The sequence below is a fragment of the Centroberyx gerrardi genome, chromosome 21 (genome assembly GCF_048128805.1).
Source record: "Centroberyx gerrardi isolate f3 chromosome 21, fCenGer3.hap1.cur.20231027, whole genome shotgun sequence".
In the NCBI taxonomy this organism is placed as follows: Eukaryota; Metazoa; Chordata; class Actinopteri; order Beryciformes; family Berycidae; genus Centroberyx; species Centroberyx gerrardi.
Genome location: NC_136017.1, coordinates 7,323,223 through 7,343,266, shown reverse-complemented (window position 1 = coordinate 7,343,266; position 20,044 = coordinate 7,323,223). Strand labels below are relative to the sequence as shown.

General features: G+C 42.3%; 1 protein-coding gene across 1 annotated transcript; it reads left to right on the top strand.

Moving 5' to 3' along the window:
- The first annotated feature begins 741 nt into the window (after nucleotides 1–741).
- igfbp2a (insulin-like growth factor binding protein 2a) lies at nucleotides 742–19,879 on the top strand. Its single transcript, XM_071911321.2, has 4 exons — nucleotides 742–1,146; nucleotides 14,304–14,485; nucleotides 18,332–18,472; nucleotides 19,066–19,879. The coding sequence occupies exons 1-4, from the start codon at nucleotides 747–749 to the stop codon at nucleotides 19,222–19,224; spliced, it is 882 nt and encodes a 293-aa protein (XP_071767422.1). The 5' UTR covers nucleotides 742–746; the 3' UTR covers nucleotides 19,225–19,879.
- The last annotated feature ends 165 nt before the right edge of the window (nucleotides 19,880–20,044 follow it).

The window sequence follows — 20,044 nt, the reverse complement described above, 5'->3', positions numbered from 1 at the left end:
AAACACCCACAACATTAAATGTTTCTATTTTAGGCAAAGCAATAGCACTTTGTTGTAAGTTGCACATTTTTCTTTTATAGGTGACAATGGTTGGGAGGGTGTTCATCTTTTATATTTAGAGGTAATGGATTTGTCAAAAGAGAGACTTTACAGGTCCCATATGATAAAAATCCACGTTTTCCATCTATTTATATACATTAATGATCATTCACTCAGCAGATGTATCTTATCTGAATTAGAGCTGGTCGGCTAGTCGGCTCCAGACTCTTCTGCCTGTGAGGACTTAGTCTTCAAATTCAGTCAGCTTAACTAATTCAGCTCAACTTTGAACTAAAGTACATTTATTTGCAAAACATCGTGAAGAACATTAGCTTTTATTCTGAGCCACAGTATATTTGAAAACGTCGTGAAAAATGAATAACATAGGACACAAACATTTTAAATCGAATAATTCTGTGGTTTAAACAGCCCAAACATAAAATATGTAATTTACTTTCAACATATCAGGGGGATAAAAATGATGGAAAAAAAAAACTACATCATCTTTACTCATTTAGGCTCAGCTATAGCAGATCCCATGTCTTCCTGTACCCAGTTAACACCCATGTGGCCCCGAGATCAAACCTGGGTGTCTGTAGGACCCAGCGGACCTCCCAGCCCCCGGCTTCACCTGTTCGCATGCACATTTCCTCCCTTTTTTTTTTTTTTTTTTTTTTTTTTTTACCTGGGATTGCCTTCCATCGCCCATGATAACGACCAAAAACCTCACGCCTATAACAATGCTACCGTACGCGGGCTGCAGCTTGCTGATCCTCTCGGCGGCTCTCGCTGGCGCCTCGCTGGCCGAGATGGTGTTCCGCTGCCCGGGCTGCACCGCGGAGCGCCAGGCGCAGTGCCCAAAGCTCACCGAGACTTGCGCGGAGATAGTGCGCGAACCGGGCTGCGGGTGCTGTCCCGTGTGCGCCCGGCAAGAGGGCGAGCTGTGCGGCGTGTACACCCCGAGGTGCTCCAGCGGTCTGCGGTGCTACCCGAAGCCCGACTCGGAGCTTCCCCTGGAGCAACTGGTGCAGGGCCAGGGGCTCTGCGGGCGCAAAGTGGACGCCGAGCCCACGACTTGGAGCCAGGAGCACCGGGAACACACCAGCGGTCAGTCCGTTTACTGGAAACCTGGTTTTCTTCTATCAATTTTTAATGACACTGTCTAGACTGCAGGCAGAGGAGAAGGCTACGTTGGAAGGAGTAGTCTGAATGCATTGTCATGGAAGGCAGAGCCCTAACGAAGAAGCACTATAGTAATCCTATAATATTCCTATAGGGACTTGTAGTGTGTCTGTGGTACTCAATAGTGAGTTTATAGTTACCTCATTATACTTTATGGTATTTTTTACTCTATGATATTGATGTACGATAGTATAGTTTATAGTTTTGCTGTGATGTTTCTATTGCATCCCTCTAACATTTATTACAGGATTACTATAGTTCCTTTTCTTTACCTAACCAAACCAATTTTTATTAGACCTACACATTATCTTCTGACTAAAAGTGTGTATTGCCATGGCTATTTCTCTATAGCCCTATAATAATGCATTGGGATATTGCTCCTGCCCTATATAACTGAGGTGTGCAGCTTCTGTCATACATACTATGCAGTCAGTTACATTTAATTCTGATTTCATGTAGTGGTTTACCATTTTGCTCACATGTTAATGTCTGTGTAGTGTAGACATATTTTGAGTGTGGTGTGTATGGGAATAGAGAAACAAAAGGAACAATAACTCTTCCTCAGCTTTGGTTGAAACAGCTGGCCACCAAGCCTCCCCTCTTCCCTGATATCCCCAACAATCTCCCTTTAAAACAGTGTAATAGACTGCGGCCTGAGAGCCAGCGGCCTGCAAATCTCCCAAAAGTTGTAGTTGTTGGGAAAGACACAAAAACATCACAGCATTAGTGTTGACATTTCCTCAGGGGGAAGAGTGGAGCGAGAGAAAGAAAGAGAGGGAGAGACAGCAAGAGGAATGCTGCATTGATTGGCAGAGTGGACTTTAGGCTTTGACCAGAAGTAACTGTAAACTGGTGCTGTCTACTGACTACTGGGTTGTCTACCTGGAAAATGAGCATTAACTGTTTGGATGTGTGTGCAAAAAAAAAAAAAAAAAATCTCAATGAGTTTGAAGCTTTTTTCAGAATCGGAGCCGGTTGGGATAGTGCGGTTTGTGTTTAAACAAGGACAGGTCATACTGAAGAAGAGTAAACAGCCCTGTTAATTGGCAGCTTGAGTCAGTGGAACCGGTCGGGATGTGATTTCTACTCATTTCCAGGTCCACGCTTTGTCTGAGTTTACCTCCAGACTGACGCGTGTTTATTTTGGCAGTGAACTTCTGGAACGTAGAGAAAGCACCGGAGACGGCATGCGGAGTGACGCTGCTCTTTGGAAGGCCTTTTTTACGTCCGCACAACCGACAAAAGGTCAAAACACATTCGCGATCGAACCGCCGGCCTTCATAACAGCTTCATTTCACATTTATGTAATGTGAAATAACAAACTTTATAGATGAAGTGCTGTTGAGACAATAACAGACAAGTCATAAAACTGCCGGGCATGAATTGAGGCAGGGTTACATAAGAGCAAAACAAACAAGAACAAAACACATAGACACATTATATAAAAGCCTGTGTGTAAGAAGCTGTTTTGAGAGGTGATTTTAAAGATGTCACTCATTTTTTTGCCACCCTAAGCTCGTCAGGTTGGGGACCCCCAGGGGCCCTGATGGCAGAGACCACCTTTAGTTTTTGGAAGCCCCTGCTTCAGGATCTCAGGCTGGGGTTTAAATGAGCTGTAGGCCTATTAGACCTATAGATGTGCCCTAAAAGTAATCAGCAAAATCTTTAAATTGGTTGTAAAACAGATGCTAAAAGAGCGGTAACGTGATCCTCCTGTCTCATAGTTTTGGTTGAGAGTCTTGCTGCTGTGTTCTGCACAAGCCGCAGACGGGAGAGTGATTTCTGACAAAGACTGAAGTAAAAAGAGTGAGGAGAAATAAAAAGCGCACACAGCTTTCTTAAGGTCAAAAGGTAAAAGCAAAATATTTTTCTTATCTAGAGGAAGCGAGGCTGAACAGCCCTCTGAACTTCTTCTTCTTCTTTGGGTCAAAACTGAAATCCAAATCAAACTTCACTCCCAGATTTCTAGCAGCAGGCCTAGAATTGACCTGCAGACTACAGAGGTAGCGTGTAATATGACTATACCACTGCCGATTTCAAAATAAAAGTCCTTATGTTCATTTTAGTATGATTTGATGTATTCACCAGTGGCTGCCCACATCCGCACTATTTAATTTTTGTGATAAAGCACATTTCTAAAAAAAAAAATCTGCCAACAAAACAGTGATTTAAGGACAGTTTACATTCTAAAGCTAGCAAAAAATGTACTGTTGCAGTTACAAAACCCCAATCCACTGAGTGCTTTTATTTGACCCAGTTTGGGACTATGCAGACTTGATTTCCAGTGAAAGATTCTTCTTGGATACGCAGCAAGAAGGAGAAATAATGAAATTCAGGATAGAAACCAGCTCACAAGGGCTATTGATGGTTGTGAATACAGCTCATGTGACACATCTATCAATAAAAATCTACAGGGGCGACCTTTTGGCTACTGTCCACCATACTGGCTTCCTCCAGTATTTACTCTCTATATTGCAGGAAAAGCATGTGTTTAATAATTAAATGGTCTTACGTAGATGAGCAGGAGACCAGGGACTCTTGAGCTGATTTGAGACTTAGGGAAAAGGGTCGAGGGATGAAATATTGCCACTGATATATCTGGATATTTATGAAACTTAAATGGAACTGTTTTGGGTGATTTTGAATTATTTCTATTATCCCAACTGAATGGCACTGGCAGTGTTTATATGAGTCAATTTGAACACTTTCAGAGTTAAATTAACACTAAAAGTAATTGATGTTGAACCCTTGTTATTCAACCAATAGGGTGAATCTGTGGGTATAGTTTTAAAAGACAATTGGATGTGATTGTGAGATTTATTTTGGAATTGATTGTGTGATTTGGTAAATGTAATGAAGCTGTCATATTGTTGACTGTCCATTGTCGATCAATATGTCATGTCATAATACGATACAATACAGTGCAATACTGTATGATATGATACATTTAAATGCAATATGATGTGGTGCGATACCGCTTATTGTCCTGAGGGAAAACGAGGCCAGCAGAGAACAACAGTGCATATCAATATCACACAGCATTCAAAACATTCACTTATGATCTCAGCCTCTTATGCATTTGCCAAAGTAAATGATACTAATCTAACTTGCTAAAGATACAATGTACACAGTCATAGGGACATGAAAAGTGCCAGGTTTTACATCATGTTTTACATTCAAGGCATTTATCTGAATTAGAATGACAGTAGAATAAGTGTAAACTCCCGGATCAACATTACAAGCTACCAGTAGTAAGGAGGTCAAAGGTCAGCGCCATAGTGATCTGATGATATTCCTGTGACCCTAGAATGGTCATGTAAGAGGGAAGGAAGTGCAAGGAAAAGAAATGAAAATTAGAGCTTAAGAGCGGAGGTAGAGGGGATTTTGTCTGCTGGAGACGAGGCAGACGAAGTCGAGGAGGAAGATGTGGGAGAGCGGATGTGACTCATTGGGGAGATTGTGAGGTGAAGGCCACAGATATTTCAAGACACTGATATTAACGGTCGATATTTGCACAAATTTATGTTACATCCGTTTTATCGGTGCTCGTAGAATATCATGAATCAGACAATGAAAGTGTAAATTGTTGTGTTAAAGTTTTAGTGGGAAAGGAAAGTTTTTCACTAACCACTTGGCCATCCTCCTGCTGCCGCATAAAGCCTGATACCGGCTGATTAATCAGTAATTGTGCTTCTAAAATATTGATATTGGCATTGGACCAAAAAATCCCGATCCTCGATGGGGCCCCTGAAGGGACGTTACATGTCAAAAACCACCGCTCATCATTACAGTCACCTTTAATATCTAGTACTCTTCTTCATCAAGTAAGCACCAAGAGATATTTCAACATGTTAGTTTCATTCCAAAAGTTATATCCACCATATGAAAAATATAACTCCTCCTTATTGACTTCATTAGTTATACTGAGCCGTTCACTTACAAGTTAGAAATATGTCACAGCATGCAGTCATATGTTTTTTATTTTTTAATACTGAGGAATGAACTAATATGGTAATTTTTGTTTTTTCCTAAATCCATTTATAGTGTTTTGGAATGAACCTCTTCAATTGAGTGAAATGTAGTATGTGGCTGCTACTGCCTCGTTTTCTTGTTTCCTCTGTTTTCAATCTTCTAGACCACAGACTATTTTTGCTCACTGGTTTGGATTAATGCATTAACTAATTACAGCGCACAATATTAGCGATGGCTGTTGCTCATAAATAATGGAAATGAACTTTCCGGAGTGCCTGTTTAGCTCAGTAGGTAGAACATTGCACTAACACTGCCAGGGTTGAAGTTTGTTTTGCTGCCCATACTAAAAATGTACGCAGCCATGATGCTGTAAACACATCCATTAAACAGAATATCTTATATTCTACACTCACCGAGCACTTTATTAGGAACACCATACTAATACTGGGTAGGTATCAGCTTTCAGCTCAGTGTCAACCGGCTACCAAAGTGACATCCGCCTCAAGATTCGACGTGTTCTGAGATGCTTTTCTGCTCAGCACAGTTGTAAAGAGGTTATCTGAGTTACTGTCGCCTTTCTGTCAGCTCCAACCAGTCTGGTCATTCTCCTCTGACCTCTCTCATCAACAAGGCGTTTCCGTCCGCAGAACTGCCGCTCACTGGATGTTTTTTGTTTTTTGCACCGTTCTGTGTAACCTCTAGAGACTGTTGTGCGTGAAAATCCCAGGAGATCAGCAGTTTCAGAAATACTCAAACCAGCCCGTCTGGCACCAACAGCCATGCCGCGGTCAAAGTCACTGAGATCACATTTTTTCCCCATTCTGATGTTTGATGTGAACGTTAACTAAAGCTGCTGACCTGTATCTGCATGATCTTATGCATTGCACTGCTGCCACATGATTGGCTGAATGGATAATTGCATGAATAAGCGGTGTTGAACGTGTATTGCTGCTGCAGGCCCAATTTCTCAGTTTCAGTACATTGAGTTTTGATATAGAATTGAAATAAAGTAAGGAAAAACAAGGCAGCAATACTGTTTTTGACTGAAATAGTGTGGGGAAATGAAGTTTTATAAGCTTAATCTTACAATATTGTGCACTCTTAAGTGTCGCAAATAGAAAAAGGGAGATTATTGCACTTAGTTGTGTGCCTCTTCCTGTTTAGTACAATATTATAAAGATCCCTGAATGCATTGAATTGAAGATTATAGCCTTAATTAGCATAATCCTGAGCTAAAGCATCCACCTGGTGATAAATGTAAACACAGTATGTGAAGCTGCAGAGATGAGAAGTACAGATGGAAATAAAACCAAGTAGAAGAAGATGTTGTTGTGACACTTTGTGCCCTTGATGTTTCTGCGGTGCCCGGATGCAGCTAAAAAATGATGCATGGGACCACCCAAACATGTGGGTCGACCAATTTTAAGTGAAACCTTTGAATTGAAAACATAAAAATATGAAATTGGGTTAGTGAGGTGGAGCTAAGACCAAAACCAAATGTTGCTGTGTACTCCGATTTATGTGTGTGCCTGTGTGTGTTGCATGAACGACGGCACGCATGTGTGACACTGCAGAAGACTACAGTGAACTTGAAAGTATTGATGAATGTATTTATTGCAATAAATGCATTCAGTGCAATAGGTGTGCTGCATTCATAAATCCAACCTGAGGAAATTATATTTGAATTTGCAAGGAGAATTGTCATCTCGCTACTTGAAGTCATGGTGGTGGAGTTCATTCTGAGCCAAAACCTTCTTATCCGTTGTCAAATAAAGTAAAATAAATGCTTAAGGAATGTGTCATTACATTTGACATGAGGTCTAGGTTCAGGAGTGCAAATGTCAAAATAGGCAACCCATGCTTTACTTGTAAGTTAAGTAGCATAACATATGCTAAAAGGCCATCCAGACATGTTAAAACATTGGAGCAAATGACGGACAACTTGTTATTACTGCGGTTTAAGACCTTTGCCACTCAGCCCACGATGGGCCTGGTGTCAAAATCTGCATCAGCCATTTGCACACTTTAACTACCGTGTTACATTTCTGTGTCGATACAGTATGTATTTGCAAACAAGCGACAAGTTATCTACAAGTTTACATGGAATAGTGGGCGTATTCAGTGAGTAAGATGGAGAATTGATGGTGATGAGCCAGAGATGATTTGATACAACTGTGTCAGTGTTGATTGATACAAGAACTTTAATCTTGAAGGAAAACGTTCATCCATCCATTCATCCATCCAACCATCCAGAGACACTTTTGGTGATACAGCATCCACTAGTGATGGGACGATCTGCTTATCTCTTGATACGATTCAATACGCGATATAAGGTTCACGATTCAATACAACCACGATACGATGTAATGAATAAAAGTTCAATGGCAACAAAGTCTGACTGTCCAGAATTATGTTAATTTCTGAGACACCAAATCTTTCTAGCGATGGCTTTGGCTCGCTAGAATGTAAACAACAATTTAAAAATGTCATTACAAAGTGACAATAATATAATTTCAATGGAGAGCTTGTGAAATTGTGATGGGCAAGCTGTCTCATTTGTGATTACTACAGCAGAATAAGATGCAGCTAATATGGCGATTCATTTTTCTGCCCCGCGATACGTATTGTCACATTTTTGTATTGCGGTACATTGAATTTCAATTTATCGTCCCATACCTAGCATCCACACAAGAGTCACTATATAAAGTAATATAGTGAAAATGGGAGGATGATAGTAACTCGCTGTTTAGTAAACTTGCTTTAATCACACAAACTGATGCTATCTTGATATGGTGCCCATACTGTATCATGAGATAGGGCTGATTGGCTGATTGAGATGCATGCTTGGTGCATTGGTTTAACATGGGTGAAGGAAATGGATCAAAACACGACCTTTTTGTGTTCATTTGCCCCCAAAACCAACCTGGAAAAGTCCTTTCCAATTTGCCAATCTCTGTCTACATTTGCCAGCAGTATAAGCAGAAAAACCTCAGGAGTCAGTTGTAAGGCTCGTGTGCCTAAACGACATGTCGAGCAGGGCAAACCTCAAGGAGACTCGTTCTCTCAATATTGTTATAAAAGGTTGATACGGAGGAGGAGGAGGAGGAGGAGGAGGAGGGGGGTGGGGGGGGTGGAAGGGGATGAGGTGGGAGGAAAAAAGAAAAAAAAAGGGTTAGTGTTAGCCCTCCTGTGCCATCTGGTCCCTGAAATAACATTGTTAGCTAACGAGGGGCATTCCTCTGTACCTGCGGGGGTGTCCAGACGAAGCCCGCAGGACTGAAATAGCTCCGAGATAATCCATCCGCCCCCCCTCCCCCCCTCCCCCCCCCCTCCCCCCCCCCCCTCCACCTCCCACCCCCAGCTTCTCCGAAACAGGGGCATTTGTGCCATCTCCCCCCGAGGCGACGACTTCGCATGTACCTGTGCCAAGAATCTCCGCGTGCCTCTATTGAGATCCAGAATAACCCCCCACTCTCTCCCTCTCTCTCTCTCCCCCTCCCTCCCCCTCGCTCTCTACTCTCTCTACTCTTCTAGTCTTTCTCTCTCTCACTCTCTCTCTCTCCTCCTCCTTCCGGTCAATGGTGCTTTAAGATAGTACAAACAGTGAACACAGTGGAAGGGACAGTCTCTGAACCTTGGTTTGATAGTTCAACATTTGATAGTTCTTCTTTTTGCCTCTTGTAGTTTTAGACTGATATATTGGTTTTGCGGAAATATGGGGGCATATATTGGCCTTTTGGACCATTTTTTATGCCCAATAAAATGACAAGTATTCAGTGTTTCCTCCAGACTTTTATTCTTGTCAGAGTGGAAAAGCCTCTAAATCAGCATTTAGACCATTATGGGACAAACTCTCCACTGAAACCCAGACTCATGAAAATATTTAGGTGAGTTAGCGGCTCTTTAAAAATCCCAGAACAATTAAATGGATAAATAAAATGTGCAAAGAAAATAGTTTTGTTGCAGGTTTTCCAGGTGAGGGAGAAACCTCCATCATAGCAGTAGAGGACGGCATCACTATCTGATATTTAATAACATATCTGATAAATATAGATATATATATCGGTCTAAGCCTAATCAGATATCGGTCGGTCGTGTGGTCCACTGCCAATATAATGGAGGCTCCTCACAGCAGACGTGCTATTTTGATTAGAGGAAACTTTAATGATCCCTGTGGGGAAATTGAGTCATTGCAGCAGCAGAATAGGACAAATACACTGGATTTAAGGTAATATAACAAATAATTGCAACAGAAAAAAACATATTGGAGATAAAAACACAGCGTTTTCGTCAAGACGTCCAATACAGAACTCCCAATGGCTTACAAAATGTACAGGTTTATAGACTATGTGTTAATGTGTTAGAAATGGAAAGTAACAAATCACATGAATGCATGTGTTTATTTCACTAAACATCAGATCAGAAGATGGATGCAGCTTCAGCCTCTGAATGCCGTTTGACTGATTTTCATAGTGTGGGTGGCATGTAGATGACAATGGGTTCACATATTATCCTGGAGGTATTGATGTTGAATGTTATTGGCTATATTATAATGCTAATCCATTCCTATGTTATGTCCCTTGCCCTATAGGTTAGATGTCTAAAAATCAGTTTTGGTTTGCAAGGAACAAGCTAGTGAAAATGTTTGTCCCCTTTGTCACGTGAAACCATGTAACATCAATTTTGGTGATTTTCCTGTTTTAACTTAAATTGAAGTATGGTCCTTTATGGATTGAGAAAGTTCTAGGACACTTGGGCTTATGAAATTCTCTCAAAACCCATTGGGTACATTGAACAATGTGTAGATATTAAGCTAAAAACAAGGCTGTTTTTCTTCCTGAAAAGTTGACATTTTCGAGATTTCACCTGATAACAGCAATAACCATGTGATTATGAACACCATGTCAGTTGTATACTTAATTGGTGGCAAAGAGGTTGAGTAAAATGTATTATAAGAAGCAGAAAAGCATCTATCTTGTGCCTAGAAGGGCTAAGCAGCATAAAAAGTTGCAGCAGCGCCAATGCCAGTATAATTAATACTAAAATAAGTGCATCAAACATTTCCCAAAGGCCTACAATGTGCCGTTCTGCCTCTGTTCTCAGTTGCATTCACTTCTCAACTCTCTCTGTCCACTCACATCCCTCACATCTCTCCCCTCAAGGTTCCTAATGATCGTCAGCTGTTAGTTGCATGTGATGCCCCGCGAGTTTGATGTGTTGCGGCTTGCCTCGGTACATGTCCTAGTTTAGGTCCCGTTCTGTTGCCCCAGAGTTCAAGCAGCGGTGCCAGTAGCGAGCGAGATGCCTGGCCCTGGATGCCGAGGAGCGTACGTGCCAGAGCCTGTCCAAGGCCCGCTTTTAGACGCCTGCGTCAGGCCAGAAAGCCTGGAAGGTAAACACATCTGCACTCTGCTGAGGTGTGTTTCTAGGAAAACAGTCCCAGCAGGCCTTGTAATGGATGATGGACTGCAGCTACTCTATATAGTGCCTTTCACCAACTTCTTAAGTGGTACATGACTTATTTCACACCTCAGAGCTGCGTTGAGAGGCATATTGAGAGATTTTTTTCCCACATTCCTACAGTTGATAAAGCAAATGTCTGTTTCTACGTAAACGCGAGGGAGCAAGAATGCCAACGTGCTCGCACCCCTCCCTTTTTTCGACATGTCCGTTCTCTGCTACCCGGCCAAGTCTGCCATTTGCTCAGTTGACCAGAACCTGGACAATCAGACATGACACTTCTGACCTACGTGCCATGTGGGAATTCGACATGGATCAGATATAGAAAGGAAGCCTCTCCGGCCATTGTCCGAGGATTAATTCAAGCAGTAGACTGGACAGTAGGCCTGCAGCTCTGTTGACGTTGCTGATCCCCAGCCCACCTCTGTGGAACAGCTTGTTCTGCAGAGGCCTAGTGCCCCCTCAAAGTGGGGTCCTGACCCTCTGTGTTTGTGTGTGTGCGCGTACGTACGTGTGTGAGGGAGATCGCTGTTTTCGTTGCGTATGAATTTGTGTGTGTGTGAGCGAGCGCGCCTGCGTGTTTGTGCAGACGCAAAGCATCTCGGGTTTCTCCTGAGGAGTGGGAGCGATGGTATTGCACTTGGATACTGTGGGGATTATGTAAGAGAGCAAAACAAAAGGCGCCCCAGCCGCCGATATTCCTGCGTGTGTCGTGTGTTTATCTGTGCACCGCGCACGCACACACACACACGCACACACCTGATTTCAGTTGACTTTTGCCCTTTTGCGAAGAAACTCTGTCTTCAAAGAAAACGGCGGAGAGGGAGCGCGGTGCAGCGTCATACGGGGAACTGAAGTCCAACAACACCACTTCTATCTGATGGCAAAAGGCGCCAGCACCTTGTTTTTGCTTCGTTTGGAATTTCCTTTCTCCCCGTTCTCTCTTTGTAATCATATTCTACGACCGGATGTCAAATTTACCTCTCACAGAGCGCAGAGAATGCCTCTCCACCACCAACAGCAGCACTACTACTACCATATGCTTGTGTGTGTTGAGAAATGAAAAGGATACAGTAACACACACACGCACGCGCACGCACACTCGCTCTCACTCTCCCGCTTACACACACACCATTCCTCAAGTCTGCATGTTACAGCTTGGTTCTTGCATAACTATGAACTCTCCGCTTACTGGCCAGCTATTTGTCCTTCCCTTACTGTCTGTGGTTATTTTCTCTTTTTTTCTCCTTTTGGTTTTCAAGAGAGCACTGCGTAGGTGAAATGCCTGTGAAGAGTTTCATTCCAAAATGAGAAATTCACCATTTAAAAAGACAAATTGATGTGCAGGCATGAAAGTAAAAGCTCCGGTTGTTATTAGCTAAACTCTTAACTTACAGAACAATTTAACACTGTAGAGGATGGAATCATTTTTAAAAACTGAGCAGTGAGCATCAGGTAACACTTCCTAAAATGTACATACAGCGTTTTGGAACAACACCCTTCTTGCGCTCCCCTCATCACCCTTCACCCCCCCCGCCCCCCCAAGTATGCTCTGTTGTCAGAAACAACATGTCGGGTTGGACTTGATGGCCTCTCACATTGTTTGCTCCATCTGTTTGAAGAGAGGTTTTTTTTTCCGAAGTTGATGTTTAACAAGGCTCCAAGGCGAGGGGAGATGGTCAAAGTCACAGAGATTCGCCTGGAGAAACCTTAGAGACTGCAGTAGGTCGTTCTGCGTGGTTTCACTGATAACATGCAGTGGGAGACAGGGACTCTCAAACAGCATTTCCATGACATTGGGAATAAGCTCAGATGCCTCGACAGTAATCTGGGTTTTGTTTTCGCATTCAGCACGATTTTGGTTTTAAATGGTCTTAAATTCATGGACAGCTGGCTGTTTTTGGAGAAAGGTCTGGGTGTTGTGTAGGGATTCATCCTGTCCTTGCTGTCTTGACACAGTCAGACTGCGCTCAGGAAGAGACTAACCCTGCATTCACACTGCCGGCAGCTTGGTTGATGTGTCGCTCTATTCTGGACGATTGTGAGAGGCTCCGAAGTGTGTATTTTTTGCTGCTTTGGTATCATTTTGATGAGTTAGCATAGCTAGCTAGTGAGAGCTAATTAGGTAGCATTAATCGAAAATAAACATAAAAAAACTCAATAAAATGACTTCAGAGCTGACCGTTGACCCCCAACGATGGATGCAACCGTTCTCCAAGCATTTATTGAAGCAATCGTTTTTGTTACGTTTATTCCTGTAGTCTTTCAAATAAAAGTTGTAGAGAAATTCTGCACTTGCCAGACAGAACTATTGTTCATGAAACTAAATCACATTGGTAAGGAAACAAGGAAGAGTTGAAATGAATGGACTTTTGATGACGTGTTGATCTTGTTGCCCGCAGTGTGAACACTGGATGATTTTAGAGGATTGTTACGGTGGTTTGGACACTTCAAAGCCTTTTATTTCAACCCCAAAGACAGTGATTTATCCCATCCAGGCCATTTTAACTGTTAAGCTGTCAGGGCGATTTTATAGGACTGGTGTTGTCAGTTTTCAGAACCTCAGCACTATTGTTCAAGCCCTTTTCGAAATGTTAATGCCAGGCTGGCCAGTGGCTGAGCGGGTGGGGCTTCATAGTCTTGATCAAGGACATTTTAACAGTACACATTGGCTGTTGCAGGTATCAAACTTGTGATCTTCCATTTGCAAGATGGTTAGGGGAGAGTAAACCTTCAAAAATGTAAACACCATCAAAAAGGGAAAAGAGCCTGCACAAAAAACAGAGGCATGATGATTTATTTTGAGGCTTGATATTCACCGTAAAGTATCGCTGATTATCTTGCATGTCTGTCTAGTCTGTATGGATGTTATCAAAGGGAGGCGGCCCCTCCACAGGGAGGTCAGAGGTCAGGGTCAGCTGCAGAACAGCCCCCCTGGAGCCGGTAGGGTCCGTCTATCCATCTTCCGTGGACAGTTTTACCATCCTCGCACTGGAACCAGGCCAGTAACTCTGTCATACCGAAGAATTATCTGTGCAATTAAGAAGTTATTACACCCCACCTCCAGCCTCTAAAAGACCTAATCTGTCATCAGAATGACAGCAGCAGGGCGACACGGTGGCCCAGAGCACAGAGAGACCGTCCCGTGCCTGGAAAGTCACGGGTTCCATCCCTGCAGCAGCCGTGTGTCCTGGAGCAAGACACTCATTGTGGTTCACTCTGGATTAAAGCATCAGATAAACAACACACACTTCTGTTACTTTTCAACACAACATATGTTAATGACAATACATTTTAACGTGTTTTATTAACATATGTTGTGTGTGTGTTGTTCTAAAGAAGACACACAGATGGGCTAAAATGACACATCTACTGTAAGAGTGTGTCAACCCATTACTGGCTTTGTTTACATTGTGATTTAATGACTAACACATTTTTTTTTCACTCTGAAATAAATGTATTGTTTGAGTTTTGGATACAATATGTGAAGTATAAATACTGCAGTACAACAGTTAAGATGGACTAAAAAGAAATCTATAAAGCTAATTTTCCCCGTACCAAGTGATTTCCTCTATTATGCCAAACTCTTTCAGGACATGCTGTATATAAAAAAAACATAAACGGATTGTGTCTTAACTCCTCGACCGCAGGTGAGGCGGTGGAGCCGGTGCCGGAGCAGGGTCTGACTGAGATACCCGCCATCCGGAAGCCCAGTAAAGACAGCGCCTGGCTGGGGCCCAAGGAGAGCGCCGTACGCCAGCACCGGCAGGAGATGAAGACCAAGATGAAGACCAACAAGGTGGAGGAGGCCAAAGCCACCCGGCCCAAACAGGTGAGCGGCAGCGGAGGCACTCTTCTGTCGGAAACCACTGGGGAGAGCTCTGCGTTTACCTCAGGCAGCATCATTTCTGTGATGCTGTGCTATATTTTCAATACTTTCCTCCCCGAGTCATGAGAGCTTTTTCTTGATTATTAGAGCTTCTAAACTTCTAAAAATATGTTTTACTGGACAGAATAAAAAGCAGCATGGAGTCACATTTTTTCAATTCCAATCTGAACCACATGGATATGTGCTACAAAACCCAGATCCAGAGTCTCTAGTCTTGCCACCTACATGTGGCTCCCCATTCGAATGGTCAAACCGGGATTTGTCAGCGTTGCCATGGCAATAAATAAATCTTACATCATTCATTCATCCGAGACAGTTGTCATCATAATTATGGCGCCCAGTGTTACCATGGAGGACAACGAGACACAACCATGGAAAGAAAGTGAAATAGCCGACTTGATTGGTGTTTGGGGAAACGCCTCGATTCGGCCTCAGAGACACACACCGTAACGGAAATGTGTTGGAAACAGAAACGGACGTGACGACTTCTGTTAGTGCTGCTCTGCACACACATGTCTTTCAACGTCGCTGTCAGGTCATATTGGTATGGGATATGGGTTACATCCTAGAACAGATATGAAAAAAAATCAGATGTGTGAGTATAGCCTGTGTATTGAATTCAATCTAAAAAGAAATGAAAGAACATGGTGCTCAAGGCTGTTAATCTCTAATACATGGCACACTGATGAAAGTCTGCAACCACTAAATAATTGAGCATAAAAATCTTGAGTGGTGAATATCCCAGGTCTACTGTAAACCTCCTCAGTCCGGGCCAGTGGATATAAACCGCTCCTCTGACTGTTGAGGAAGGGAAAAGGAGCGCAGTGCCGCCTCCCTCTGGTCCAGCTGCTGCTGTTGTTGTTTGGATGTCGGATTGAAGACGTGTTTTATTGCCACATTTGAAGATCGCTGAAGCCGGCATTAATGAGACTAGTTAAGCTGATCCCGTTGGTGCTCAACGCTAATCCTCTTCAAGGAAAACACTAATGAAGTTCGACCTTTCCTTATGTACATTCCTGCATGCTGTGGTCATGATGTAGCTCTCTTGGCCGGGTCTCTCTTGAAAGTTCTCCTCAAATAACTTTCCAAAATTCGTTCCTCAACAGCAGATGATTTTTTCCATGGGGATAATGATCTTTATGTCGCTTACATGCCAGGTTTGTAACCACTTAGCCATGGCCATTAACCAGTCTAACACATCCAGACCAAGGGAGTGTCTTAAGTGGTGTGTCACTGCCAGAGTGAAAGTCAAGGCAAACCTGACTTTCTTACAATAAGTATGACTGAAATGTTTAGGCATGCAGAAATCAAATGACAATGATTATTTATATAGCACTTTTCAAAGAATGAACAAAAAGCAATAAAACTTAAAGAATAGACAAGGCAACAACAGTAAAATGGATAAAAGCCAAAGACTATAAAAAGGCCTTAGGATAAAAGTAAGTTTTGAGAAGTGATTTTAAAGATGATACATACTCCAGCTAGAGACAAGTTGCAATGCAATTTATCACGTCTTATCACATAAAAATCCCTAAAAAACAAGGAGCTGGTAATAGATTTTAGAAAGAAAACAGAGGAGGCCGTCCCTGTTTTGTATGGAGGTGAATCAGGTAGAGATTCCCAAAAATACCTGTGTTTATGTAAAAGTAAGTAAAGTACACTGAACTGGAGAGAGAAGACAATCATGTCTTCTTTGTCATTTTTTTTATTGTAAGTATTTTAGCTTGTGTTGTCGTCAGCTGCTGGTTGTGGTTGGGTTCATCAAAGCTGAAGACACAACCAGTAAACTCATTGAAATATTATTTATCTGAACCCAGATTCACTCTGCCCTCTCCATAGTAATACGTTTTTACCCTGAATCTTCAATCTTAACTGGAAACTCTACCAATTCTCCACCAGGAATTGCAATTTTTTGGTAAATATGAGCTGGAATATGCATGAGAAACTCTGCTGACCGTATGACCTTACGTGCTTTCAGCAGCCTGATGGTAATGCCAAGATGTTCCCCAGAATGTTTCCTCCGAAGTCAATTACGCCAGAGCTGTCAGGACCTTTAAAGCTTGACTCCAGACATTTTGGACCCGGACCCTGTTTTCCCATCATTTTCCATCATACCGATCGATTCTGACCAAAATTGCTGCACTATAGAGCAACTTTGCGTCTTCCTTGCCAGGTTGCGGCTCTCCACTACAGTCCTGACGGGCCAGTGGACGCTCCAAAAATCAACCCCAAAAGTCTGTTGTCTTTTTCAGTATATTGATGTAATGAGACATTTGTATATTTAATTTCCAGTTTATCCATAACCTGACAACTTTGACTATTTAACTTTGCACAGCAGCATGTAGACAGGCAGCCGCAGCAGGCCGGCAAAGAGCAAACAAGGAAGTGCTGAAGCGTCAAAACTGCACAAGAAAGGCAAGACTTTAGATCATTTTCATTTACATGTTTTTACCGACATGTCTCATTACAGAGCGAGCATCTATATGTTGAAAAAGACATGCTTTTGGTTCTTTTGGGGTTGATTTCATTGTCCATTGGCGCTATAGGACTGTATTGGAGCCGCACACACAGACAAGCAAGATGTAAGAAGCTCTATATTGAAGCTATTGACGAGATTTTGGTCAGAATCGGTCAGTTTGATGGAAGATGATGGGAAAATCCAGATAGAAAATGGCCCGAGTTATGCTTTAAGGATGAGACCACATGATTTATATTTACTATATTGGACAAGTGCTTATTTTTGTGTTGATGTAGATAAAAAGATAATATGCTGAGGCAGCTGCACTGATAATAATGTATATTTGTGTGCATATAGATGATCTCTAATTTTCTTATCTTAGGCATTTATCATCATGTTTTGTGCAAGGTGGCTATCCTAGTTTCCTCGACAAGTTTATCGTATTTTAAATGAATGCACGGGCCAAGAAGGAAATAAGTCTATGAGACCAATTAATCATCTTAACGGGATTAAAACAGCCATTGCGCGCAGATATGGCTTTATTAATGCTGGGGTTTTTCCGCTGCCCTTTAATTAAAAGGCAGATATTTAGTGACCTTAAACACACCTGACCTGCTGTTCTGCACCCAGGGGCTGGGAGTCCCGGGTCGACCCGGGCATCGCTAACTGGCACTCTGGTATTTTCCATACGCCGTAAAAACCATTTAAAGGTTACAGCTCCACCAGAAACTTTAACTGTCTCGCTCTCAACAGACATTTGGCTAAGTCCAACTGTGAGGTAAACCTGAGGTCACTGGCAAGAGTTAGTATTCATTACTGGCAAGAAACATGATTCATTTGCCCATTACACAAAGCCTTTTAACTTTATTGTGTGTCTGTGTGTGCGTATGTGTGCCCGTGTGTGCATGTACACGCCTATCAGCTGTGTGTGTGTGTGTGTGTTTTATGTGGGATTTTATGTAGCGCGTTAAAAATGTGCTGATTGCCTAACGAACACATCTTGATGCGGTCTTGGTGTTGATGTACTCCTGCTTAGTGCATCTTCTGTTTTGTGTGTTTTGCCTGCGTATGAATTTCACAGTACTTTTGAATGTTATTTTTTTAAATTTTTGGATAGTTACTGTGTCTACTCCACAGAATTTGGAATAAATGGAGTAATAGTAAATCAGCTGCAGCCTGTTTTGTGGCTTGTACAGCACATTTTCAGCAGGCTGCCATACTGCCAGCCACAGTTTACCTGTCTGTCACTGAAACCCGCAGGCTCAGAAACTCCCAGGTGCCGCTATAAGGGCTTGTGAACATGACTGGTCTTGTTGTTGTTGTTTGTTCAGACTCAGTGTCAGCAGGAGCTGGACCAGGTCCTGGAGCGGATATCCAAGATGCCCTTCAGAGATAACCGAGGTCCTCTGGAAGACCTGTACGCCCTGCACATCCCCAACTGCGACAAGAGGGGGCAGTATAACCTCAAACAGGTGAGTCCAGGCGCTTTGGGAAGGAGGGTGAGAGGCGTACAGCTTGATAATAAAGAGTTGATAAAAAAAGTGGGTAAACTATGACCAGTTGGTGATCATCATAAGGCATCACAATCAGAAATATAAACAAAAATCACTTATATCTTCTGAAAAATACTGTTTTTTTTTACCCCTTTTACCCCTTTTTTTTACCCTATTCTCAAATAACTTAGCCCAGTTTGATACTACTTGCTATGATTTATACTATGAATTTATGTAATAAAGATTTATGTCAGGCTAAAAAAGCAGGTAGACTCTTTTTTGTAAATAAAAAGATGGGTCAAATGAGTTAAGGTGGGTTTGATAATGTTGGAAAAGTTATTTAATTATCATTTTTGTGTATACTGTGTCACTAAAGCATCTCAAATCATATGCTTCTGGTGCTCATAGAAAGGAATGAGCATGTACTGTTAAAGTGATAACATACGCTTTAAATGAATTTTAAGAGCCCACCTGTTGCTGTATTTTTGCAGTTAGATGGATGTAATGCACATTTAGGGTCGTCACAGCTATCCAAAATAGACACAAACAGACGCTGCGTTTTGTTTTCCCAGTGCAAGATGTCTCTCCACGGTCAGCGGGGCGAGTGCTGGTGCGTCAACCCTCACACCGGCCGGCCTATCCCATCGGCCCCCACCGTGAGGGGGGACCCCAACTGCAGCCAGTACCTCGGAGGGCCAGAGCTGGAGCTCCCCCTCATGCCCCAAATATAGAGCGGCCCCGCCCAGGTCTGAAGAGGGAGAGAAAGAGAACAAAACAAAACAAACTGTAAAGTATTTGGTGAAAAAGAAAAAAAAAAAAAGTATTTGAAACATCTGAGTAAGCTATACGTTATCTCTCTGTGTGTATGTGTGTGTAGTTTGTTTGATGACAGTGATATTTGAAAATGTAACCACCACAAAGTGTCTTGGATTAAATGATAGAATCCAGCTTGCTGCGTAGAGTGTAGCTGTAGCCGAGGGATTATTAGGCAAAGAGGTAAAGACGAGACTCGTTTGCCCCGTTTAGATATTCGGTAGAGGTCAACTGTCAGTGACATTGCTTTACTAATTGTGAATTGCAACTTTTCTCAAATTTGCTCTGTTATCAGTGTTTTGTACTGTATGTCTTCAAAATGAAAAGCCTTCAAAGTGTTTGGTGTCTTAGTGAGTTTTAGTTTCCATGTCCTAGCTTGCAGACTACTGTTACGCCTCATGCTATACTGTAGGCTTTTAATACACAGTGTTAAGGATGAAATTTAGTACATGTTGGTGATAGCGTGCGTTAAATGTTCAATGCTAGGAGGGACATGAGTTTAGACTGCCTAGTGACTGACTGTTATAGAACAGGTAATGCTATTAAAAGGATAATAAATTCCCTTTGTGTTTATCTGTTTTAATTTGCGTGTTTCATTTTGCAGAGGTAATAGCAGTGACGACCACACACACATTGAACCAGGCAGTAGAGAAGTAGAGTTCCCATGGGCCTGATTTGATGAATGATGAATTGATTTTTTTGATTATAATATAGCAGCCAAATTCATCAATATGCCTC